General features: G+C 43.6%; 1 protein-coding gene across 7 annotated transcripts in view; it reads left to right on the forward strand.

The window, feature by feature from the left end:
• The window catches only part of LOC126175652 (DNA ligase 3), a 644184-nt gene that overhangs the window by 240428 nt on the left and 376783 nt on the right, over positions 1–26973 (forward strand). For all 7 annotated transcript variants that reach the window (XM_049922552.1, XM_049922551.1, XM_049922546.1 and 4 more), the window contains one exon: positions 16816–17142. In XM_049922552.1, coding sequence (XP_049778509.1) covers positions 16818–17142 — 325 coding nt within the window. In that variant the 5' untranslated portion in view covers positions 16816–16817. The remainder of the gene's footprint in view (positions 1–16815; positions 17143–26973) is intronic.

The following is a 26973-nucleotide window of genomic DNA, read 5'->3' on the forward strand; positions in this document are numbered from 1 at the left end:
CGAACTGTCATGACTAGCGAACGAGAAAACCTTAACCAACTTCAACAAAACAGACATTCTATCCTGAACGTCTGATGCCTTAGGTACTCAGATATGTTACTGCAACATGGCGCCTAAACTGTAGGTCATTGTGACGTGAAGGCTGATTGTACTAACCGCAGGAGACGGTCGTTGTCAGCAGGAGATCAACCCGTACACTTGAGACCGATCCCCCATCGCCCCCCCCCTCCTCCCAAAAAAATGATTGCTTATGACGGAAACGGTGTGGTGTTATATCATTTTTTTATGTTCATGGAATGGTTTAGCAGCATGTTTTACCTGCACACGCATCAGTAACTGGACAATAGTACAGGGATGCCCTGAAATCCATGTGAGGCACAAAGACAACACATCCTTGAAACAGGCTGCACCACGGTAATGCCCAGCGGCGTATTACAGGTGGTGTTACTGAATATCTTGCAAAAATCGATGTGAAATTTATCGCTCACCCTCCTAATAGTCCGGATTTAGCCCCGTGTAACTTTTTTCTATTCCCTAACCTGAAGAAATACTTTTGTGAGGCGTTTTCCATCAGATCGTTCTTTATTGAACTGCCTCGTATTTACTATATCGCGTCTGCCGTCGGATCATACATAAAATTAATAAAAAATTCAGGAACTCATAAGTAAAATCAAAGTTGTATGTCATCGGTGGCCTCGAATTCTTCCTGTGCTTAAATTACCGTGAGTAATTACTACAGTCCGCCACTCCTGAAGTGGCATCACAAGCTGACGAACTTTATTGTTATTGTAATAATATAGAATTTGTTTAATGTCAGGGATATCGAAATTCCTCTGTTTCTGAAAACTTGATGGCAGGTAGGAGGGCGGATAACATTGATAATTTCAGCACACACTCCTACGAGCTCTTGACTTATATCCTCGTCCCGTAAATGATAGTTTGCTTCAGAAAATCAGTTGCCTGAGAGCTATGTTCTCTGTATTTCATTTGCCACCAGATACTCGATCTCATCTTCTCTATAAGCCTATTGTTAGAATTATCTTCTGTGGCACCAAAAGACCACATCCACTTATCATAAACACGTTTAATGAGCGAATCTAAATTTGAGCTACTGAAGTTCTTAACGAGCTCATCGCTTCCTTACAGGGTACTTCTGCTGCAACCGGTACTAATTAGGGAGAATGCTCTGGTCGACTGAAAATTGTGTATACCAGAAGAGCTGTCGGTTACGGCAGCAAATAACTAACAAGTACTGTCCTACGCCGCTGTGTGTAAGGCTCGCATAGATCATCAACGGCTTAAGAGCTAAAAGTTTTCAGTTACGTTCATTAGTCGCAGATTTTCGTATAGCAGTGGTGAGCTTTCATTTGCGTCTTATTGATACGCTTGATTGTTTCTGGCTGTCAGTAGTAATAAAAAACGAGAAGAAACAGAACTGGAAAGAAATCTTGGAGGAATTAAAACGTATCTCTCTTTTTCGACTCCAAGGACGCGAGAATTAGAATAACAGAGGTTGTGGGGAAAATACTGATAGAGAGGATTGAAACGGTAGAAAACTGAAGGGTGTGTGTGTGTGTGTGTGTGTGTGTGTGTGTGTGTGTGTGTGGAAAAAATTAGTTCCAGTTTTGGCCACCAGGTGCAAATCTGGCGCTATACTCTGATCGTATGACGATATAACATCCACTCTGCCATTTGACAAGTGAGTGAACAGTACGGGTAACGTGAAGCCACCGTGCGCTTTAGGCGAAACCGTTTAATGCGAATGGCTGTATAGCAAGCAGTGTGATAGGTCTGAGGAGGAGCTCGATGTCATTAAATGATTTAAAGGTGAGAATGGAATTCAAAAACATGAGTGAGCTTGGTGTGGCACCTGGAAGAGGAAGTTATTGACGAGATTGCTGTAACTGACCATGCAGCACGTGTCTTGGCTGGTACTAGTGTTAGTGCTCGTGTGGTGTCACGAGAATTGTTCCTGTCGTGGTCAGCAATACGGAAAGAGAGCCAGACGGTGCAGCATCTGAAACCTCATGATCAGCAGCAACGTTCTGAGTTTGGTCGTCAGTTTCTGGCACGGATCGAAGTTGATGACGCGTGGCCGGACAGTATTTTTTGGAGTGACGTACATTTTACACTACAGAGTGCAGTGAATACACAGAACTTCGGCGCGTCTGGAGTACTGTTAAACCGCGTATTGCGCAGGAAGAGCTGTTACACTCACCGTATGTGGCTGTGTTGTGTGGATTCACAAGCACCTTTATTCTCGGTCCATTATTCATGAAGAGAATACGTCCAGTGGGCCTGGCATGTATACCGTGGCGTCTGCACGTTAGTGAGTCGTCCTTGTACAGCACGTTATTCCTGTATTGGAAGAGCATAACTGTGTGGTATCCACTGTTTTCATGCAAGATAGGTCAACACCTCATGTCGCTCGCCCAGTGAAAGATCTGCTTAATGCAAGCTTCCACGAACATGTGATTCCCAGAGGTTTTCCAGATGCATGGCCTGGAAGATCAACTGATGTGAATCCATGTGACTTTCGGTTCTGGGGATATCTGAAAGAACATGTTTAACAGGGACACGACCGATCTCTAACTTAACTGAAGGCTAGTATACAGGAACGTTGCTCAGATTCCACCGGAACTGCTGCGAGCAACTGTTGGTCTCGTCGTTTGTAGGTGCAGCATCTCAACATGTCCGGTGCTTATTTACAACAACAGATGACAGAGTACAATGACGTTGCAGGCACACGTGTTTCGGAGTGTTGACGCAGCGTCATCGTCAGCTACCAATTAACCAGGCTATCGGCCAGTAATCGGTGGCGCAGATTCGATCCGGGTCGGGCTCAGCTTGTGCGGCACGTTATTGCGCAGTTCGAAAGATACTTGTGTGGAACATCGGTCCTCAGACGGTAATTTTCGTTACCGTTGGCTTTCCTTCAGTAAGTTGATGCTATGCAATTTTCATTATGAATTAAAACACACACAACACTGGTATAATGTTCTACAATATTATTTCAGAAACCGGTTTTCGGCTATTAAGCGATCACCAGGTACAAAGATCAATATGTAGTGCAGTGACAAAGATAATTATAAAATAGACGCAGTGCATTTCTCACTTGTTTGATCTTTTTTGCCCACGTCGGTAGCTTAGTGGCTAACGTGGCGGCCTCTCACTTTTGCCTCCCATGATCTAAGCCAGGTTATTATTTTATTTTATATTTTCGTTCATCTACCCATGTCCGCAGAAGGTTGCTACACGAATTTTTCTTAGCGAGTTAGGAGGTACTAGGGCATTATATCAATTGTGAAATTACAACTGTGTTTCACAGTAAGTCTCACACATTCGTTGTATAAGTATTTTCAGGGCGTACAACCTCTTTTAAGTTCTCATGTTCTTATATTCTTATATTTCATTCTTATATAGATTCTTATATTTTATTTTTATGTTAATTTTTGAGGATGATACCGATCGTAGCAACATTCAAAACGTAGAAATTCCGAACCACCCAAAGGCAGATTTCCCACAGTGACATTTCTTCGCATGAATCTCACTCGGGAAATAAACGACGCTTTGACGAGTTGTCAATAATTTTGCGGCAGACCACGCATAACGGATCTCTCTCTCGGAAAACTGGCGCTCGCAGTTGGTTGTGAATCAAGATACTGTAGAGGAATTTCACCGAAAACAGTTTCAAATACTTTTCCATTCATTTACTTTTTTTTTACATCATTCAGCAGTGATACAATTAGTAGACCAGTAAGAAGGACGTTATTTCAGTATACGTTGAAAGACATTCGTGTAGTAATCTTCTGCGTACACGGGTAAATGGAAAATAAAAGCAAAAATAATAATCAGGTTTCGAACACGGGGCGCCAAACTGTGAAGCCGCGGTGCTAGGCACTGTGCCACAGCTTTGGTTGAAGCATATGCTCGTAAAAGGCAGATAACTTGAGACACACACACTTATTTTTGAGCCCTCTTCCAACAAGCGAAGTTTCTGGGAAACAGAGTTATGATACTAGCCGCGTTCTCCTCGTTAGTCAGCAATGGTCTCACTGTCAGTACATTTGATTAATAGCTGGGAAATTCCGGACTTCTCAGTGGATCAATATTCCCCCAGCTCGATTCATCTCTAGGGTTAGGAAAAGGAAAAGTACAAAAAAAGGCTGAAATTTACTCGGTGAGTTCCGTTATATTTGTTGGAATTGTTCTCGAATTATCAGATTCACAAACGCTGAACTAATTTTATCATCACAATCAAGACGAACAAACAATTTGTGGAACAGCCTTCTCGACTGAAACAGCTCAGTGCTGTCAGGCTTGCAGTTTGCCAAACAATTCTCTGCATAGAGAGCTAAAAATAAAATTTATTTACGGGGTCCCAAATTATTTCGTTAAAAGTTAATGGTTGCCGAGAGTAATTTTATCAAAATAAAATAATTACGTCACTAGAATCAGTCACGTTATTAAAAATATTCATTATGGTTCTGGGCATCACGCATAGTCAGCTCTCGAAACAATCTAGGCATTGCACTGCACTTCAGTCAGTCAGTTCATTTACGAGATAAATGAATTAAATTTCCGTTGCGGGGTCTGCACCTGCCACCATCAAGAAGCTAAGGCATTCTCAAGACCCTTTTTTTCCGTAGTGTTATCAGGAGTGTAGCGCTCAGAGGGACAGGCGTACGATCAGTAATTCATACGGACAGATAGTGTAGGGAAGGCTGTTAGCTTGTAAAGTGAGTCGTCTTATCTTTATTTTTACACACACTAATTAAATCCACGCAAGTGATTTAGTCTATTAATACATACGAAAAGGTGTTAACTGCAAGCACGAGTAACATTCATGTGCATTAGTGGAGAGGAACTCGTTGATCAAATGTCTTACCCATTGTGGTGCTGATTGTTTATCTGGTCTCGTTGGGCGCCGTAGCCGTGACTACATATATCTGTTTCCGGTTTCGCGTATTCCTTGCTTTATATTCTCATATAAAACTATCAAACATGTAGACTTAGACGCTAAATGAAGCACTACTGCACCATTTTCATCTTTAGCAGAGTATATTCTGTTATAAACAGCAGCCACAACATACAGTTTTGACCACGAATTACATAGATCAAAATGAATAGCGCCTCTGACAAACTCATGAAATAATTATTCCCTTCTCAGGTCATCAGATTTTAGTGCTTTACAATGAATTAACGGGTGCAAATGAGAGTAAACAAACATAAATATCAGGAAACAGATTTAAATATTAATGCTAGAATACTAAAGGGAAAAAATGTTAGTGTTACTAAACCATCGTATATTTTACTACTACATGCTTTATTCAAAGGAAATCCTAATTTATAGTTTATGCAGAAGGTAATAACGCTTATAACGTATCCAGTAGTATGTCACATACAAAATAAGTACAAAATGATCTGTCTCACACCCTATACTGACAATACCAGATTGGCGGGAACTCCGAATTGGTACCAACTGCAATCTTAAATTTTACGATGGTTTAGTAATGTAGCGTTAAATCACGTGCGCGAGTGAACGTTGTTACTTACGCCATTATGTTAAATCACACTGAAACCCTGATACATGAAGTGCGAGAAGTTAGATTTGGAATTAATAAAGAGAAAACGATGTACATACAACTATAAAAAATGCAGAAGGTTGGAAGGGTGACATAAACGCAGTGGAGGATATGAAGCTAAAGATGTTGAGTTCATTAAACTACCTGCGAACGTAAGTAAACTGGAATGAAAGCGTGGAGCAGAAATTTTGAGTAAGGATAAAAACTGCCGAGAGATGCACGTATATCTTATAGAAAATGTATAGTAGTAAGTTGCTGTCAAGGAAAAGAAAATAATTAAGAGTGTGTGTAACAGCCGGCCGGAGTGGCCGTGCGGTTAAAGGCGCTGCAGTCTGGAACCGCAAGACCGCTACGGTCGCAGGTTCGAATCCTGCCTCGGGCTTGGATGTTTGTGATGTCCTTAGGTTAGTTAGGTTTAACTAGTTCTAAGTTCTAGGGGACTAATGACCTCAGCAGTTGAGTCACATAGTGCTCAGAGCCATTTGAACCATTTTTTGTAACAGTGATCTGGTGCGTACTATTATGTGACTCAGATAATTGGACAATGAGTCAGAGAAAAATTGGAAACTGATGATATTTGAAAATAGTCGGATTTAGTATCAATAGGAGAAGCTGCAAATCACGTGTCGAATTAGAACAAAGATTCTGGACGCGTGGATTGTCGCAGATCCAGTAGAAATTAGTCAGGCAGCTACAGTGTCGGGGCCAAATGCAACTTCTTGTAAGCGACAAAAGATTCGTGGAAGAAGTCTAGACGTGAAAAGCCTACCAAGACGACTCAAACTTCGATGGTAAAATGGGGCGATCAACGACATGGATCTTCTGCAGAACATCATGTGATGTAGGTTAGAGGTAAATGATAAAGGCTGATAAGATCAATCTGAATGTCTGACATGTAATTATTAGCAGAATAGTGATATTGGCTTACGGAAATGCACAGTAAAAAAGACGTTTGCTGCAGTAGTAAAGTGTACTGAACAGATTCTCACATTTTTCCGCCTTTGGCTGAGTACTTTAATTGTAAGATGCCATTGTGCGGTACGATTAAACAGGTAATTACGGGCAACAGGGCAAAAGCTATGAGAAAAATTACGCAACGAGGCAGGAAACAAAGCCAGGCAAACGTAACGAAAGTATGAGCTTTTAGCGTATTGGATCTCTTAGGAGGTTAAATGTGGCCGCATCTTGCGGTAATACGATGAATATCTTGATTCTTCCTGCTGCATTTCCTCAACTAGACCACATGACGTTCTCGGTTGAAATATGGGTTGGGTTGTTTTGAGGCAGGAGGCCAGTCAGCGAGGTCATCGGTCTCATCGGATTAGGGAAGGACGGGGAAGGAAGTCGGCCGTGCCCTTTCAAAGGAACCAGCCCAGCATTTGCCTGGAGCGATTTAGGGAAATCACGGAAAACCTCAATCAGGATGGCCGGACGTGGGATTGAACCGTCGTCCTCCCGAATGAGAGTCCAGTGTGCTAACCACTGCGCCACCTCGCTCGGTAGTTAAATATGTAAACTGCACCCAGCTGCATACTTACGATAGCATTAAAAGATTGAAACCATTCCATACTCAAGACACAATGAGTGTTAGTGTGTTTCGGCAGGTATAAGTCACTGGCAGGGGAAGTGGATCCTCGGATTAACATCTCCTTTTGCTGTAAACTTTCATAAAAGAAACCGCAAGTGCAGCTGTGCAGATACTCTACGTAGATGTTCGTGGAACAAAAATCTAACTTACCAAAGAAAATACAGCGGCTGTCGAATTTAAAAGCAGATGGCTGGCGATGTATGGACCGCAACAAGAAAACCCTGAAAATAAAGCATATTTGTCAGTTCTATTCTAAATATGGAACTGCTTAAAATAACATACTTCCCTTAAAAGTATTTTGTTCAGGACAAAGTGCTTCAAAGCAGTTACAGGTTTTTATAGCAATTATAATGGCCGCAAATGGTGAAAATAAGCAGACGTAAGACACTTCCAAAAGGACATGTTATGGCCCGGCATCTGGGATCAAGTATCTCGTACTCATGGGTCTACAGATAGCATCTGTGGAATGTGACTGAAGGTCGGCGAAACCACGAGAAGGAGAAAAGTCATTAACGTCCATACTTCATTATAGAAGGTAGGTTTCGGAAGCTTGCGTGCCCTGTAAAGCAGGATGGGCGGCGATCTACGGCAGATCTGATGAGAGTACAGTGATGTTGCAGGCACGCGTGGTTCGGAGCACACCGTTCAGTGCACGGTTGTTGAAAATGCGCCTCCGCCGCAGACGACCCTTCAGTGTTGACGCAGTCATCGTCAGTTACCAACTAACCAGGCTATCGGCCAGTAATCGGTGGCGGAGGTACGATCCAGGTCTGGCTCAGCTTGGGCGGTATGTCAATGCGCTGTTCGAACGATACTAGTGTGTGGAACATTGGTCCTCAGACGATAATTATCGTTACTGTTGGCTTTCCTTCAGTCAGGTGACTCTTTGCAATTTTCAGTATGAATGAAAACACACGCAGCCCTGGTGTAATGTTCTACAATATTTATTTCGCTAACCGGTTTTCGGCTGTTAAGCGATCACCAGCTACAAAGATATATATGTAGTGCAGTGGCATTTTGTAGTACCAAAGATTTTAAATTAGTTCATCTACAGAGTATCTCCATTTCCAGAGATAAAAGATTTTAACGTTACATTTAGGAATAAAGCAAGAGGAATTATTTCAATCTAAATGCGATGTACGATTATTTAACTAAAATGAAATACGGTACATTAATACAGGGGGGGAGAGGGGAGAGGGGAAGGGGGGAGGGGGGGAGTGGGGGAGTGGGGGAGTGGAGTTGGAGATTAGGACGCATATCCAACTCCCATACATATTAGAAACGTGCAATTTCTCTTTTCTTTATTTTTCCACTTAATCAGACTTTGCCACGGCCACGCTTGGCTGGCTGGGTGGTGGTGGTGGTGGTGGTGGTGGTGGTGGTGGTGATAGCCTTTAGACTTTCTCCTGTTACTTGTGACTGGCTACCTACAGGCTTGCATAGCTTCAGCAGTGTAAGCAATTAGATACGATGTAATAAATTATGGCCCACAGCTTTGTTATTTAAAAAAAACTAGTTATTCATAACGACGTCTATAAATTGTTTCAAATACCTTGATTTGAATTACACTTTTTTGCGTCATCAGTAAAATTTTATACGATTAACAACACACCTTGATTGCTGCGTTATAGGCTTTTAATTAAAAATTGCTCTAAAATGCTGTTGTTACTGGTTAGTTTTCACAAAATTTCCCGTTGTAGGTTCCATACCACAGGTTCAGCCTATGGATCTATAGATCCTGAACACGCCCTTGGTCAGTAGATGTCTATTGGGAAAAAGCTTGTTGCCACATTCCACGCGGACTGACACTAGCAGTAAAAAGCGATAGTTGGACCTCTGAGGCTTCGTTTGGCCTTTTACAGAGCTCTGCAGGCAGTAACGCTTTCCTGAAGATCCGCTTTTCGCGCAGCCGCCTGAACCCCCGCGGCCGGCTGTCGTCGCGCTTTCGTTCTTTTATTGATGGCAGGTGCCGGCGGGCCGGGGACCTCGTTAATAGATTCTGCTGTCGCTGGACGTGGGTGCCGCGCCGCGATACCATCTGTACATAAAGCGACGGCCGCTCTTAATGGATTCCCATGCTCGGCACCCTCCTCCCGAGGAAAACAGTGCCGCCCCCGGGCCGGCGTTGATGCGTGGTAACTCCCACGCGCAGCCGTTTCGCCGTTTCACGATTTCCTGTTTGCGATCTGCTAACGCGTCTGTCGCCGGCGCCCGCCGCTGCACGCGCAGGGGACTCGCCTGGCTAAAAGAATACTCTGACGGCACATGACTGACTCGCCAAGTAAACAGATAACGGCAGCCACTTACGTCGATATCGGAAGATAATTTTTCTGTGTGTATTGTTTTCGAGAGTTTGTCTGCGTGTATATGCGTAAATTAAATTCTCAAACACACATGTACGACGTAAACAGAGGCGTCATTCATGTCTCTCTCACAAGCCCACTACAGCATATGGCAATATATGCTAATAATCTGTAGAATGAGACATCTTTAGTCACGAGAAGCTGTGTGTGTGTGTGTGTGTGTGTGTGTGTGTGTGTGTGTGTGTGTGTGTGTGTGTGTTTGTGAGGAAGCAGACGTGAGGGTGTCGGAGTTAAAGACGTGGGTGCTGGAAGCTAAAACGCTTGTACGTCATTATCACTGAGCCGAAAGCCACGCGCTGGGAGAAGAAGCCGTCGACATTGTGGCCGTTTCTTGTTCCTGTTATTAAAATATGAAATCTCATTGTTATTGAAATGAAAAATGTTCTGTGTGCAAAATGAACCGATCTCTGTTGTTATTCAACCACGAACATATACGTAAACGTACATATTCGATATAAGGGTTGATCTATAACAAATAAATATAAATATGTGAATAATGTGAAATTAAACATCGAGGCGAATATGATATTGCAAATGTGTGTACCTGAACTATGAATTTTATTTCGAAAGTATTTACTTTGAAGAATGTATAAAGCCATCCAACTGAAACAAGAGGATTTAATCTGAGTGACTGATTGAGATTTTTTGCCTACAGGAAATACCACAATGTGTAATATCTTTGAAAACTACTACTTACGAAAATCGAAAATTTGTGTTAAATGACGTGAACTTCGTGAAGTGAGAACATTTTGACCGGAAGTTACAGTGGAAGATTACGTCGTACTAGCCTAAATTTTTCTGTCCTACTTGGGGGCAGTGCTTCTACAAAATTAACTCGTGCTTGCCATCAGTCGCCCCATAACGTACTGCATCGCACTGTTAGACTTTTGGATACCCATTTTATACAACCTCATTCGTCCCTCGCCTTGCAGTGCGAAGAGACCACGCGATGACGACTAGTTGCGTTGTCGAGAGATTCAATGAGAGGCAAAAAAGGGCAGCATTCCCGGGACGACATCATCAACGGTGTCGGCAGGACATCAAAACTTAATTATATCTGAAGGTGTCCCAACTGGCTTCTGCAGGTGGTGCCCTAATTACGTTCAGAGATTCTAATTGTTGATCACGACTTGTAACTACTAGAGAAAACTGCCGTAGACTATCCCAGATTATCAGAAGTAAACGTAAACCACTATAGTTTCTCTAGTAACCTTCGTCAGTTAAGATCGTAACCGCATTACCAGCGTGTTAGGTGCGTTGCATACCTGTGGGGCGTTACCTCATTCCGATCCCTTTGTTTGAGTAAGCGGTCACTGTCTTACTATGTTCCCTTAGTAATCGGAACTGGTGTACAGTCTAGAAACTGTGTGAGGATATGCAAAGGACTTCGTAATCTGTTGTTGTTGTGGTCTTCAGTCCTGAGACTGGTTTGATGCAGCTCTCCATGCCAGTGTATCCTGTGCAAGCTCCTTCATCTCCCAGTACCTACTGCAACCTACATCCTCCTGAATCTGCTTAGTGTATTCATCCCTTGGTCTCCCTCTACGATTTTTACCCTCCACGCTGCCCCCCAATGCTAAATTTGTGATCCATTGATGCCTCAGGACATGTCCTACCAACCGATCCCTTCTTCTAGTCAAGTTGTGCCACAAACTTCTCTTCTCCCCAATCCTATTCAATACCTCCTCACTAGTTACGTGATCTACCCACCTAATCTTCAACATTCTTCTGTAGCACCACATTTCGAAAGCTTCTATTCTCTTCTTGTCCAAACTATTTACCGTCCACGTTTCACTTCCATACATAGCTACACTCCATACAAATACTTTCAAAAATGACTTCCTGACCCTTAAATCTATACTCGATGTTAACAAATTTCTCTTCTTCAGAAACGATTTCCTTGCCATTGCCAGTCTACATTTTATATCCTCTCTACTTCGACCATCGTCAGTTATTTTACTCCCTAAATAGCAAAACTCCTTTACTACTTTAAGTGTCTCATTTCCTAATCTAATTCCCTCAGCATCACCCGACTTAATTCGACTACATTCCATTATCCTCGTTTTGCTTTAGTTGATGTTCATCTTATATCCTCCTTTCAAGACACTGTCCATTCCATTCAACTGCTCTTCCATGTCCTTCGCTGTCTCTGACAGAATTACAATGTCATCGACGAACCTCAAAGTTTTTATTTCTTCTCCATGGATTTTAATACATACTCCGAACTTTTCTTTTGTTTCCTTTACTGCTTGCTGAATATACAGATTGAATAACATCGGGGAGAGGCTACAACCCTGTCTCACTCCCTTCCCAACCACTGCTTCCCTTTCATGCCCCTCGATTCTTATAATTGCCATCTGGTTTCTGTACAAATTGTAAATAGCCTTTCGCTCCCTGTATTTTACCCCTGCCACCTTTAGAATTTGAAAGAGAATATTCCAGTCAACATTGTCAAATGCTAAGTCTACAAATGCTAGAAACGTAGGTTTGCCTTTCCTTAATCTTTCTTGTAAGATAAGTCGTAAGGTCAGTATTGCCCCACGTGTTCCAACATTTCTACGGAATCCAAACTGATCTTCCCCGAGGTCGTCTTCTACCAGTTTTTCCATTCGTCTGTAAATAATTCGTGTTAGTATTTTGCAGCTGTGACTTATTAAACTGATAGTTCGGTAATTTTCACATCTGTCAACACCTGCTTTCTTTGGGATTGGAATTATTATATTCTTCTTGAAGTCTGAGGGTATTTCACCTGTCTCGTACATCTTGATCACCAGATGGTGGAGTTTTGTCAGGACTGGCTCTCCCAAGGCCGTCAGTAGTTCTAGTGGAATGTTGTCTACTCCCGGGGCCTTGTTTCGACTCGGGTCTTTCAGTGCTCTGTCAAACTCTTCACGCAGTATCGTATCTCCCATTTCATCTTCATCTACATCCTCTTCCATTTCCATAATATTGTCCTCAAGTACATCGCCCTTTTATAGACCCGCTATATAGTCCTTCCACCTTTCTGCTTTCCCCTCTTTGCTTAGAACTGGGTTTCCATCTGAGCTCTTGATATTCATACAAGTTGTTCTCTTATCTCCAAAGGTCTCTTTAATTTTCCTGTAGGCGGTATCTATCTTACCCCTAGTGAGATAAGCCTCCACATCATTACATTTGTCCTCTAACCATGCCTGCTTAGCCATTTTGCACTTCCTGTCGATCTCGTGTTTGAGACGTTTGTATTCCTTTTTGCCTGCTTCATTTACTGCATTTTATTATTTTCTCCTTTCATCAATTAAATTCAATATTTCTTCTGTTACCCAAGGATTTCTATCAGCCCTCTTCTTTTTACCTACTTGATCCTCTGCTGCCTTCACTACTTCATCCCTCAGTGCTACCCATTCATCTTCTGCTGTATTTCTTTCCCCCATTCCTGTCAATTGTTCCCTTATGCTCTACCTGAAACTCTGTACAACCTCTGGTTTAGTCAGTTTACCAAGGTCCCATCTCCTTAAATTCCCACCTTTTTGCAATTTCTTTAGTTTGAATCTACAGTTCATAACCAATAGATTGTGGTCAGAGTCCACATCTGCCCCTGGAAATGTCCTACAATTTAAAACCTGGCTCCTAAGTCTCTGTCTTACCATTATATAATCTGATACCTTTTAGTATCACCAGGATTCTTCCATGTATACAACCTTCTTTTATGATTCTTGAACCAAGTGTTAGCTATGAATAAGTTATGCTCTGTGCAAAATTCTAACAGACGGCTTCCTCTTTCATTTCTTAGCCCCAATCCAAATTCACCTATGTTTCCTTCTCTCCCTTTTCCTACTGTCGAATTCCAGTCATCCATGACTATTAAATTTTCGTCTCCCTTCACTACCTGAATAATTTCTTTTATCTCATCATACATTTCTTCAATTTCTTCATCATCTGCGGAGCCAGTTGGCATATAAACTTGTACTACTGTGGTAGGCGTGGGCTTCGTGTCTATCTTGGCCACAATAATGCGTTCACTATGATGTTTGTAGTAGCTTACCCGCACTCCTATTTTTTTTATTCATTATTAAACCTACTCCTGCATTACCCCTATTTGACTTTGTGTTTATAACCCTGTAGTCACCTGACCAGAAGTCTTGTTCCTCCTGCCACCGAACTTCACTAATTCCCACCATATCTAACTTTAACCTATCCATTTCCCTTTTTAAATTTTCTAACCTACTTGCCCGATTAAGGGATCTTACATTCCACGCTCCGATCCGTAGAATGCCAGTTTTCTTTCTCCTGATAACGACGTCCTCCCGAGTAGTCCCCGCCCGGAGATCCGAATGGGGGACTATTTTACCTCCGGAATAGTTTACCCAAGAGGATGCCATCATCATTTAACCATAGAGTAAAGCTGCATGCCCTCGGGAAAAATTACGGCTGTAGTTTCCCCTTGCTTTCATCCGTTCGCAGTACCACAAAAGCAAGGCCGTTTTGGTTGTTACAAGGCCAGATCAGTCAATCATCCAGACTGTTGCCCCTGCAACTACTGAAAAGGCTGCTGCCCCTCTTCAGGAACCACACGTTTGTCTGGCCTCTCAACATATACCCCTCCGTTGTGGTTGCACCTACGGTACGGCTATCTGTATCGTTGAGGCACGCAAGCGTCCCCACCAACGGCAAGGTCCATGGTTCATGGGGGGAACATTTTTGTTCCACATGGTTATCCTCCTGTCTGTTGCTAAAGAATAAACAATATTTACAGCAAAACTGAAACAGTCAATGTTTAATTCACGTTTATTCGAGGATTGTTGATTTGTAACGTGAAAGAGAGGTCTGTTGTGGTAAAAATAGAAAAAATACAGATTTATCATATAGAACTAGAACACGCAATTTCTTCAAAATATCTAAAAAAAATGCGAGACAAAATATATCATTTTTTCAATACTTCGTCGAGCTTATATAGAACATGTTTCTCTTATTCATAAAAACCGAGCGAGGTGGCGCAGTGGTTAGACACTGGACTCGCATTCGGGAGGACGACGGTTCAATCCCGCGTCCGGCCATCCTGATTTAGGTTTTCCGTGATTTCCCTAAATCACTCCAGGCAAATTCCGGGATGGTTCCTCTGAAAGGGCACGGCCGACTTCCTTCCCCATCCTTCCCTAATTCGATGAGACTGATGACCACGCTGTCTGGTCTCCTTCCCAAACCAACCAACCTTATTCATAAACAGCTTTCGGACTTCAAGAAGAATCTTTTGCATTTATTGTGATGAAGAAATTTATAAATGTACAAAACATCAATAATTATATTTATACACTACTGGAAATGTAAAAAAGAACACATTGACACCGGTGTGTCAGACCCACCATACTTGCTCCGGACACTGCGAGAGGGCTGTACAAGCAATGATCACACGCACGGCACAGCGGACACACCAGGAACCGCGGTGTTGGCCGTCGAATGGCGCTAGCTGCGCAGCATTTGTGCACCGCCGCCGTCAGTGTCAGCCAGTTTGCCGTGGCATACGGAGCTCCATCGCAGTCTTTAACACTGGTAGCATGCCGCGACAGCGTGGACGTGAACCGTATGTGCAGTTGACGGACTTTGAGCGAGGGCGTATAGTGGGCATGCGGGAGGCCGGGTGGACGTACCGCCGAATTGCTCAACACGTGGGGCGTGAGGTCTCCACAGTACATCGATGTTGTCGCCAGTGGTCGGCGGAAGGTGCACGTGCCCGTCGACCTGGGACCGGACCGCAGCGACGCACGGATGCACGCCAAGACCGTACGATCCTACGCAGTGCCGTAGGGGACCGCACCGCCACTTCCCAGCATATTAGGGACACTGTTGCTCCTGGGGTATCGGCGAGGACCATTCGCAACCGTCTCCATGAAGCTGGGCTACGGTCCCGCACACCGTTAGGCCGTCTTCCGCTCACGCCCCAACATCGTGCAGCCCGCCTCCAGTGGTGTCGCGACAGGCGTGAATGGAGGGACGAATGGAGACGTGTCGTCTTCAGCGATGAGAGTCGCTTCTGCCTTGGTGCCAGTGATGGTCGTATGCGTGTTTGGCGCCGTGCAGGTGAGCGCCACAATCAGGACTGCATAGGATCGAGACACACAGGGCCAACACCCGGCATCAAGGTGTGGGGAGCGATCTCCTACACTGGCCATACACCACTGGTGATCGTCGAGGGGACACTGAATAGTGCACGGTACATCTAAACCGTCATCGAACCCATCGTTCTACCATTCCTAGACCGGCAAGGGAACTTGCTGTTCCAACAGGACAATGCACGTCCGCATGTATCCCGTGCCACCCAACGTGCTCTAGAAGGTGTAAGTCAACTACCCTGGCCAGCAGGATCTCCGGATCTGTCCCCCATTGAGCATGTTTGGGACTGGATGAAGCGTCGTCTCACGCGGTCTGCACGTCCAGCACGAACGCTGGTCCAACTGAGGCGCCAGGTGGAAATGGCACGGCAAGCCGTTCCACAGGACTACATCCAGCATCTCTACGATCGTCTCCATGGGAGAATAGCAGCCTGCATTGCTGCGAAAGGTGGATATACACTGTACTAGTGCCGACATTGTGCATGCTCTGTTGCCTGTGTCTATGTGCCTGTGGTTCTGTCAGTGTGATCATGTGATGTATCTGACCCCAGGAATGTGTCAATAAAGTTTCCCCTTCCTGGGACAATGAATTCACGGTGTTCTTATTTCAATTTCCACGAGTGTATATTTCTGTTTGTCCATAGAAACTGTACTTGCGTCACAAGTAATTGCTTTGGTTACATAAAAGCATAGAGCTTACGTGGTCAACAATTTTTTTAACTTAAAAAATACAATTATTTTGTAGAGATATAATATACACAATGGACTAACAGAGGACGGTGTGCGGTTCTAATTATGTGTAAAACAAACAAGCAAACAAAGAGAGAAAAAACGAAAAGTTGTCTCTGATTTCCTGTGGCACATCCATTTTTATTTTCTTTTCCTGCCAATTCTGCCAGTACTACAGGTAACCCTACAATTTACTACGTCGTTTATGTACTGTACCAGGGCTACCGGACGGCGGTTTTGGTTCAGCGCAGCTCTACTAACTCAGATCCGAATTTTCCACGTCTGTGAAGAACAGCTCTGCCCCTGGATTTCACAGTTGTCAGATATGACGAACTTCTGTTCAGGAATTCCTGGTCTTGAACCTTCACTTCATTTGAAGTAGTTTATCCTGAAAGCTAATCAAACGGCATTCTCCGTTTCTCTGAGGTGTCTACTGTAGAGCTGTTCTGTTTATCTCTTTGCAGAAATGTCTGACGAAAGCATGGGCGGAGAGGGCGGCGATGCGCCGCAGATGGAGGACAAGAAGTTCTTCGTGGACCGCGCCAAGTCGGGGCGCGCCACGTGCCGCAAGTGTAAGCAGAAGCTGGAGGCGGGCGGTCTGCGCATCGCCAAGGCGGGACACAACCCGTTCGGGCCGGGCCTCATGAAGCTGTGGCACCACGTGTCCTGCATGTTCGAGGTGTTCGCCAAGCAGCGCGCCTCCACCGCCCGCATCAACACGCCCGACGACGTCGCTGGCTGGAGCGACCTCGACGAGGACGACCGCAACCTCATCCTGTCTTTCCTGCCAGGTTAGTCACTGTCCGCCCTCTTCCACTAACATCCCCCCCCTCCCCCCCCCCCCCCCCGGGGCATGTCACCACTCCACTTCCTTCACATGTACACAAACCAGTGACTGACTAGTTAATTTTTCACGCGCTACTGATATTCGTTATGTGGTTACACACTCAAGAATAATAGAATTAATCATTTCTCTTGGGTAGAATGTGACACTCAGTTTCGTCGTGATGGCGGCGCTGACAGTGTCACCGTATTGATTACAAGAGAGAGACTGAAAGCATTGGGGCGACGTCCCAACACACACACACACACACACACACACACACACACACACACACACACACACACACCTATGCACATGATTGGACAGAGCGATAATACACTCCGCAACTAAATTAAAGGATCACTTTTTCGAAAAAGTTTTTCGCACTACGACGCATAAGCTCGAAATTTGGTTAAAGATGCCTACAACCTTGGTCTGTAATGGTGCAAAAGAGAGTCGCCCTGCAGTTTCACCCTCGGGCTCGGCGGCGCCTCAAACAACAAAGTGTCAACACATGCGAAAAAAAAGGCCACAGCTCAGAAGTTCATGTGAGCTGTCAGGTTGGTTAATGATGTCACGTAGGCAGAAAAATTCAATAAGTTTATCCTCAGTACTACCGTGGACGTGTCTGACGATGGGAGGGATGTCACACTCCTCCTTATCCACATTTCACCCCTTCTTTTAACTCCTCTGCTATGGAAGTCAGAACTGCAACGCCCAGCTTAGAAATCAAACGGTTTTCTTATGTGCGGCGGAGGAAAATATTTCAGACACACCGCCCTCAGAACCGATACGAGAACGCCACAGGGGGTGACATAAAGGGCGTGAATGAAACCTTTCCTTCGTTTGGGTCGTTGATTCACACACATTTTGCTGTGGAAAATGGAATTTCGTTGTAACCTTACTCTATGGACATTGCGTTGGTGGCACCGAAGATGTAGCCGAAAGGGGTGATCTCAGACGGACCCTTTGCCATTTCATTCACGCATCATGTGTCAATGCCAAACCTTTCCGTCACCAGGCCACAACTCGGCGCGCAAAAGGAGGGATGAAAAGCACAAAACCACTTCCCTGCTTCGGCTCACGTAAAATTTGATCGAATCATTTTGAACCGTCCTTAGTGGTTCCTCCCTGTATGGCACAGCAATAGTTGTTGCTGCACTCCAAAGCGGTGAAATCAAGTTCAGTGTGATGGCAGCCACGCGGTGTCTTCAGTGTGTGGTAGAAACGCCCAGAGGGCGGCAGCAGTGGCCAAATTTGTCAAGAACGTGGACCTGTTGCTCATCGCACCGTGAACTGTCGTTTTCGAGCGCAAAATGTGTGGGAATCAACTTGTCGAGCGAAGGGGTGGTTTCGTTGACGCCATTTATGCCACCCTCTAAGGCATTTCGTGTCGAATTTGAGCGGCGGTGTCTCCTAAATGTTTTCCTCGGTCACCTATACGAGAACCGCGAGATTTGGAGCCTGGGTGTCGCAATTATGACCTTCATCGCATAGGCGTCAAAGAAGGGATGAAATGAGGGTAAGAGGGGGATGGAATGAGGGTAAGACTGGGTGTGAGGAGCTTCTCATCGTATGGCACGTCCACGGTGGCAATGGGCAGAACAGCGGTAAAATTTCGTGACAACGTAACATGATTAACCCACCTGACAGCTCAGATGAACTTCTGTGCCCTATCCTTTTTTCCGCATGTGTCGATATCTTGCTGTCTGAAGCATCGCTGAGGCGGAGAGTAACTTCGTAGGGCGCCAGTCCTTCGCGCCATTATAGAGAAAGGTTGCGGCCACTTTCGAACCAAATTTCAAATTTATACATCGCGGTGGAAGACAATTCCGGGATTTCAAAAAAGTGATCATTCAATTCCGTTGCCCAGTGTGCATTGCTGTGTGACTCGCCACTGAGAGACGATGACAGACGTTTCAGAGGCACCATTTCATGCCATCTACAACCTTTTCTAAATCCAGGAGTACGGAACTAGCATGTTCATCTGCGTTCTTTATGTGCGAGATATCACCTGCGGGAAGTAAGAGCTGCGTTTCACAGTAAGCTGTTTCTTACATAATTTCTGAGAAAAGCTTTTATTTCCACAGGTACGTCATCATGTTCGAACGTCGAATATCTTTTAGTATCATACAACAGACTGAGTTTACAGATGCACTGGGGTATTTTGTTGGAAAACTCCACGAAACGTATCTTTCTACACTGAGAGATAATGCCCCATTTCCAATGACCCCGTGTCGTTATTCACTGACCAAATCTGGTTAGTGGATTAACAACCTGGTACATAGTTTTCCACCTTTTTGAATACATTCGGTCACATTGTCATACTGAATTTTCTCCTTGCTGCATTTGTTGAAACCATTGTTTGTTTAAACGTTGATTAACATATTGTTGGAAAATGATTCTATCACGTTTAAATTACTGTGAAAGCGGACGATTATTGGCAAATCTTGTGGGGGCCTGTCTGCGCAGATAGTATACAATAGTACCCAACTAGTCTTTTCCAGGGTGGCAATATGGAGGGCGATCAGTGTGGTGTCGAATACCTGCAGGTGGTTATGAATCGGCCGTCTTTTTGTTGCCGCGAAAAGTGGCAAGGTTCTGAAACACACACTTTCAACTGCCACGAGGGTGAGCTGGAACCACATAGTAACATTATCGGCATATTTACCAAAACGATGTTTGCTACGTACCACAGGGGACAGCAGATGCGAACATGCGGCTGCTAATAAACTAAGGGAAGATCAAATACGCGATGCCAATATGAAGCAAGACATGGTTCCAGTGTTTGCTGATGGTATGGTAAGTTGTCTTCAACCCTAAGGCGGATTTGTAGAGTGCCCTTCTCTGCTACCCATCTCCTATTGGAGGTGGGATTCTCTTCTCTGCTTCAGCCTTCTGAAGGACCTATAGTTGAACATGGACTTGGTATATTTTTTTCAAGTGCAAAACACTGCCTACATGCAAGAAGCATAACAGAAAATATCCTAGCGTTGATTGAGAACTGAACCGTGCGTCTTTGGATATGCAGCCTGACACCCACTTAGTCACCGAGTCACATAGTTTTTCAAATCAGCGGAGACGTTCTGATGCCTGGACGCTTGGTTCGCCACACGCATTCAGACTGACTTGGATTTAAAGAGGGCTCTACAGAGAGAATGACATGGGAACAAAACAGTGCAGGAAGTGCTACTATGGAAATTTTGAGTAAAGACGAAGAGGTAGTGTACAAAGATTGTGACGATGTCCTCTAGAGATGCAAAGAATTACTAAAAGAGCTATAGGATACAAATAGCAAACCAGGAACTCTGGAACTTGACCCACACAACATTGTAAGTGATGACGAGAAAGGACCAACCATAATAATGGAAGAAGTAAAGTCTACCATAGCTGCAATGAAAAATGGCAAAACGGTAGGTACAGATACGATACCCGGATAAATATTAAAATGCTTGAACTAAGATGGAATAAGAGAAATATTGAGATTATGTAATAAAATATGACACTGGTGAATGGCCTGAGGACTTTCTGACAACAGTAATGATTCCATTACCGAAAAAACAAGGAACAAAGAAATGCAGCGAGCACAGGACAGTCTACCTCATTTCACATGCAGCCAAAGTGATGTTAAGAATATTTAATAAAAGACTTGAAAAAGTAATGGAGGAGAATCTTGGCGAGGAGCAGTTTCGTTTTAGACGGAATACGTGCACCAGAGATGCAATAGGGCTCCTACAAATCTTGGGAGAAAGGTTTGTTGAAAGAGGAAGAAACTTATATACGTGCTACATCGATCTAGAAAAGGCATTTAACAATGTGATTTGGGACAAGCTGGCGACTGTAATGAGGGAAAAGAGAGTGGAATGGAAAACCAGAAGACTTGTAAACTCATTATATCTTAATCAAAAAATTTCAATTAAAGTGAGAGGAGAAAGTACAAACTGGATCGGACTAGGAAAAGGAGTAAGACAAGGATGCTGTCTAACACCTACTCTTTTCAACCTCTACTTGGAAAATATGATTGACCAATGCTCATTGCCGGCCGGAGTGGCCGTGCGGTTCTAGGCGCTACAGTCTCGAACCGCGTGACCGCTACGGTCGCAGGTTCGAATCCTGCCTCGGGCATGGATGTGTGTGATGTCCTTAGGTAAGTTAGGTTTAAGTAGTTCTAAGTTCTAGGGGACTGAAGACCTCAGAAGTTGAGTCCCATAGTGCTCAGAGCCATTTGAACCATTTTTGAGCCAATGCTCATTAGATGACAAAGGTGTAGAAATTGTAGGAAGAAGAGTAGCGTGTTTGAGGTTCGCTGTTGACATGGTCCTTCTAGCCACAGGGGAAAAAGAATTACAGAATTTGGTGGACACCATTGAATTAATGGAAAAAATATGGAATGAAAATTAACACAAATAAAACAGAAGTATTGGCACTAGGAGGAAATAAGGAAATAAAAATTATGCTGAATGGAGAAATACTAGAACAGGTGCAAAATTTTAAGTATCTTGTAAACAGGATAGACACCGACTGGAAGTGCACCACAGAAATTAAAACAAGGCTAGCAATGGCAAAAAGAGGCGTTTTATAAGGAAAGGAGAATTTTCTGCAGCAGTCTGGACAAAGAACTCAGGAAGGGACTCATAAAATGTCTTGTATGGAGTGTTCTTCTATATGGCGCTGAAACATGGACTATGAGGAAGACACACAAAGGCTGGAGGCTTTTGAGATCTGGACATGGCGGAGGATGGAAAGAATAAGTTGGATGGACAGAGTAAAAAATGAAGAGGTACTGAGAAGAGTGGGAGGGAAAAGACAGTTACTAGATGTAATAAAGCGAAGAAAAAGAAATTGGATTGGGCATGTATTAAGAAAGAATTACGGACTGATAAAAACAGTTTCAGAAGGTTATGTAGAAGGGAAAAGGGAGCGAGGAAGAGATTCCAGATACTGGATGACATGATGGACGGTACAACATACAGCAGCCTTAAGAAGGAAGCAATGGATCACAGAAAATGGAGAGGCAAAGGACTTGCCAATATAGCAGATAACTGATGATGATGAAAGAGAGAATAGTATTTTTTTTAATTTAGAAAGTACACTGAGATTCCGAGCCGCAGCATGCAAAATGTAACTGAAAGTTTGCAGTATTACCATTTGCTTTATGATGGGTGTAATGAGAAAAGTAATGAGACTGAATTTTCATCTACCAAAGTCTTTATTTTTTTGCAACAACTATATTGTCGTCTGCAAAGTAGTTCCCTTTGACAGCTAGACACCAGCAGCACTGAAAGGCTTGAACTGGTAGGATCTTTAAAATGTTGGTCACTTTTTTTTTTCAATGTCCTCCAGAGTCCTAAAATGGCGTCCAAAAGACTTCCTTCAATTTCAGGAAAAGAAAAAAAGTCGCAAGGACTCAGATCGGGAAAGACAGGAAGGTCTTTTCAGGTCAAAAATTCCATGATTGAAATGGCCGACATGAGGTGGTGTGATGCAGCATCCACTTGTCTGCACTGCCAGGTCTCTCTCGAGTCTTCCTTTTGCTGAGCCGTTAAATGACATCTTTTTTCATCACTAGGTTGACAGTTTGGCTTGGAGGAACACATTCGACTTTTTCGTAAGTTTTGAAGTTGATGTTCTCCCAGAGCGAGGCTCATCTTCTGCGTGTTCTCGGCCTTCCGAAAATGATTTGTGCGGGTGAAAGAGTTGTGCTCCTGATAAGAAAAGATCCCCATAGACCTGTTTAAACTTTTCGAAAGTCACATTTGCGGATTCCCCAGTTTTAATACAAGACTTGATGGCATAACGTTGGTCTGAATTCCGCTGTTCCATTTTCGTAACGCACAACAAAAACACAACTTCATCCATGGCGCTCACAAAAATCACCTGGTGGCTGTACGGAGCTGAAATTTGGACTGAGGAATATGAACACACCGGTCAAACAAGTGGAACGACACAGTGTTGCCAGATAATTCGCAGTGTTGTCATTCTCATTACTTTTCGCACACCCCTTGTATATACTCTATGACTTTGAAAAAGTGATTACTGGAGGAAGATGGTTAAAAAGAAATTTGACATTTTCAAAAGAGGAGTAATGAGTATATGTAGACCCTTTAAAGGCAGAACGGGGTGGGGCCGATGTACGAACACAGAAAAATATGATGTTGTGGATAGATATCCGAGTGAAAACAACATGAGGCGGAAACTGATAAATTTGTCTAGGCTTATGGTGAGGATGCCTAAAGGAGTAATTTGCAGAGCTGTGTTATAGGGAAACTCAGAGAAAAGTGCATGTAGTAGACCAAGACTGCGTTTTTGGGGTGAGATGGAAAATTTCTTACCCTTTTGCATACTTCAAGGAGACTGGAAAGCACTCGAAGGAGATGAAACAACCTATTTAGGTACCTCACGGTCTAACGGCCAGAGATCGCAGGATGATGACAGTGAACACATAGTTATGTTCTTCATCGAATAAACTTTCAAGAAAGTCTCACACTGACGAATGCAGTAGCACTGGAATACCGCTTCATTTATTTTTTAGAATGTACAGTTACGAAAGTTTCAATGTTTAATCGGATACTACAATGCTGACAACTTCATCTACAACTGCGTTAAGTCAGTTGAATCCTAAAAAATTCGGTTCACTTTATTGTAGATCGAATCGAAGCTACTAGCTCAGCTGCACAGTTTCTAGCTTTACAGTGCTACCAGTCATCCTCGACGGACATAACAGGACTTGGGGTGGACATAATTAAAACAAAGGCGTTTCTCGTTGCGGCGGGACCTTCTCGTGAAATTTCAGTCACAACTTTTTCCTCCGAATCCGAAAATATTTTGTTGACGCCGACCTATATAGGGACAAAGATCATTATAATAAGGCAAATCAGAACTCGCACGGAAAGATAGAGGTGTTCGTTCTTTCCGCGCGCTTTTTGAGACTGGAATAAAAGAGAATTATTGTGAAGGTGGTTCGATGAACCCCTCTGACAGGCACTTGAGTGTGATTGCGTTGTAGCTATGTAGATGTAGGTCAGTGAGTATCCGCTTCTCTTTGAGTTATTAAAACGTTTTTAGACCAAAAAAATGAAATGGTATAATTAAATAAACTTTAATGAAATATGCGAGGTCGAAAAACTGATGTCAGTGTGTGCGGGACGATGCTAGCGCTGTATTTGCAAACAAAACGTGAGCTACGTTTTCCATGATTCCCCTGAATCACTTCTGGCGAATCTCAGGTTGGCTCCTTTTAAAAGGCAATGACCAATTTCTTGGCCCTTTCTGGGCCAGCCGTTGTTAATCCAACGTGGGAGCAGCCGAGCATAAATAAATAACCTTAAAGGCCAACCAGCGTGAGTTCTTATCTACATCTACGTACATACTCCGCAAACCACTGTGAAATGTATTGCTCAGGGTGCTTAGCATGGTTCCACATGTTAGAGCTCATTCCCATACCATTCACGTATAGAACGCCGGAAGAATGACTGCTTAATTGCCTCTTTGCTCACGGTAATTAGTCTACTTTTGCCTACACGATCCTTAAGAGAGCGATACGTAGAGGGAAGAGGAATTTCTCTAGAGTCGGAACTTATTACTGGTTCTTAAAATTCTGTAGGTAGAATTTCGTGAGATGGTTGGCGTCTATCTTCAGAGTGTGCCAATTCAAGTTTCTAAACGTTTCTGTGATGGTCTCCAGTGACGGAACAAAAAGCCTGTGACCATTTTCGCCGTTCTTTTACATCTGCATATACACACATACATACATACATACATACATACATAAATACATACTGGGCAAGCCGCCATATGGTGCGTGGTGACGGGTACCCTGTACCACAACTAGTCATTTCCTTTCGCCTTCCACACTCAGATATAGCGAGGGAAAACGACTGTTTACATGTATCCATATGAGCCTAATCTGTCTAATGATATCTTCGTGCTCCTAATGCGAAATACACTTTGGCGGCAGTAGAATCGTTCTGTAGTCAGCCTCAAATACCGGTCCTCTAAATTTTCTCAGTAGTTCTCGTCGGAAAGAACGTCACCTTCCCTCCAGTGATTCCCATTTGAGTTCCCGAAGTATTTCCGTGGTAGTTGCGTGTTGTTTGTTTGGCAGCCTGCCTCTGAATTGATCTGATGTCTTCATTTAATTCGACCTGGCGCGTATCCCATACGCTCCAAGAGTACTCAACAGTTAGCACGGACTAGTGTGCTATATGCGGTCTTCGTTACAGATGAACCACACTTTCCTAAAATGCTCTCCGTAAACCGAAGTCGACCATTCGCCTTCCTTATTAATATTCCTATACGTTCATTTCATATTGCTTTGCAACGTTACGCCTAGGTATTTAATCGACGTGATTGTGTCAAGCAGCACACCACTAATTCTGTACTCTGCCTTCTTTGTATACGTTCAGTATCTCTTGTTAGCCTATTTGGTATGGGTCCATAACTTTTGAACAGTGTTTTACGACAAATCGCACAATGGATTTGTATGCGGTCTGTTTTTTAGACAATTTTCCTAGTATGCTGACAAAGAACCGAAATCTGCCATCGGTCTTGCCTACGACTGAGCCTATCAATCGTTCCATTTCATATCCCTATAGATTGTTGCACCTAGGTATTTTTACGAATCAGTTAAGTCCAATTGCGACTTATTCTTATTGTAGTCATTGCATATTTCTGTTCTGCGTTTTGTAAAGTCCACAGTTTTACATACATCAGCATTTAAAACAAGTTTCCATCCTTGCATCTGTTTGAAACCTTCTTAAGATCTTACCTGATATTTGTGCATCTTTTTTAAATAGTATTTCATTATAGGTAACTATATCATCTGTGAAAAGTCTGAAGTTAGTATTAATGCTGTCTGCCATGTCGTTAATTGACAATATGAACAATACACTTCCCTGTCAATGCCTCTCCATCCGCGATAACATGTTGCATCCTCCCATCCACTCAGTCACAAATTTTGTCTGATACCCCGAATCAGTGCTAGTTGATATGCAGCTGGTGATTCTGTTCGTGATCCCTCACCATGTTTGAGCTTAGAATATCATCGCACACTGTACTGCGTTCTGTGAACAGCAGACGCTGGTTATATCTCGTCACCTTACTTAGCTTGTGTGGCAGTTCTACAGTACGTCGTGTTGCTTTTGGTAGTCGTCACATGTCAGGCTGTACCCTTTGTACCACGTCCGTCTGGACAGCGTTTCCGCTCGCACCAGCGAATCAATAGTCAAGAGCTGACCTTCCGGCAATTAGGAAAGCCACCGGGTCGTGGAATGACTCCTCTGCCGTCCGAAATTACCTCTAGGGATTACTTGCTAATGGGTGTGGGGCTGATTCTTAATTGTAAACGGCACCTTTTTTTATTCCGGTTTTATTTCTGTTCCTCTTTCCCACCATTCAGTAGTCGCTCCCTCTGAGTTTACTTTCTGGTTGATAGACGCGCTCGTCTGGTACGACTGTGCGTGTTTCATTCATCGCGCGCAGCTTCCTGGAACCGTGGAGGCTGCCTCTATGTAAAGTCCAACGTTCATCCACCTTCAAGTAAATATTTAATTGGTCAGTTTGTTGTTCATATAGGTATTAAAGGTACCAATTTTGAAAACACAGTTTTCATTGTCTTGATGTAGTTCGCTAGAGGGAGGGGGGAGGGGAGTTGGAAATATTGCGCGTTCCATCTTCATTCGAATTACAAATGAAATCGTGCTTTCACCTGAAACTAGATACAGTATTGGATTGTAATAAATAGAAAAAGGGAGGAAGGTTGTAATTCAGATTTCTCTTAAACTTACTTAGAGAGCGTAGT

The sequence above is a fragment of the Schistocerca cancellata genome, chromosome 3, assembly GCF_023864275.1.
Source record: "Schistocerca cancellata isolate TAMUIC-IGC-003103 chromosome 3, iqSchCanc2.1, whole genome shotgun sequence".
In the NCBI taxonomy this organism is placed as follows: domain Eukaryota; kingdom Metazoa; phylum Arthropoda; class Insecta; order Orthoptera; family Acrididae; genus Schistocerca; species Schistocerca cancellata.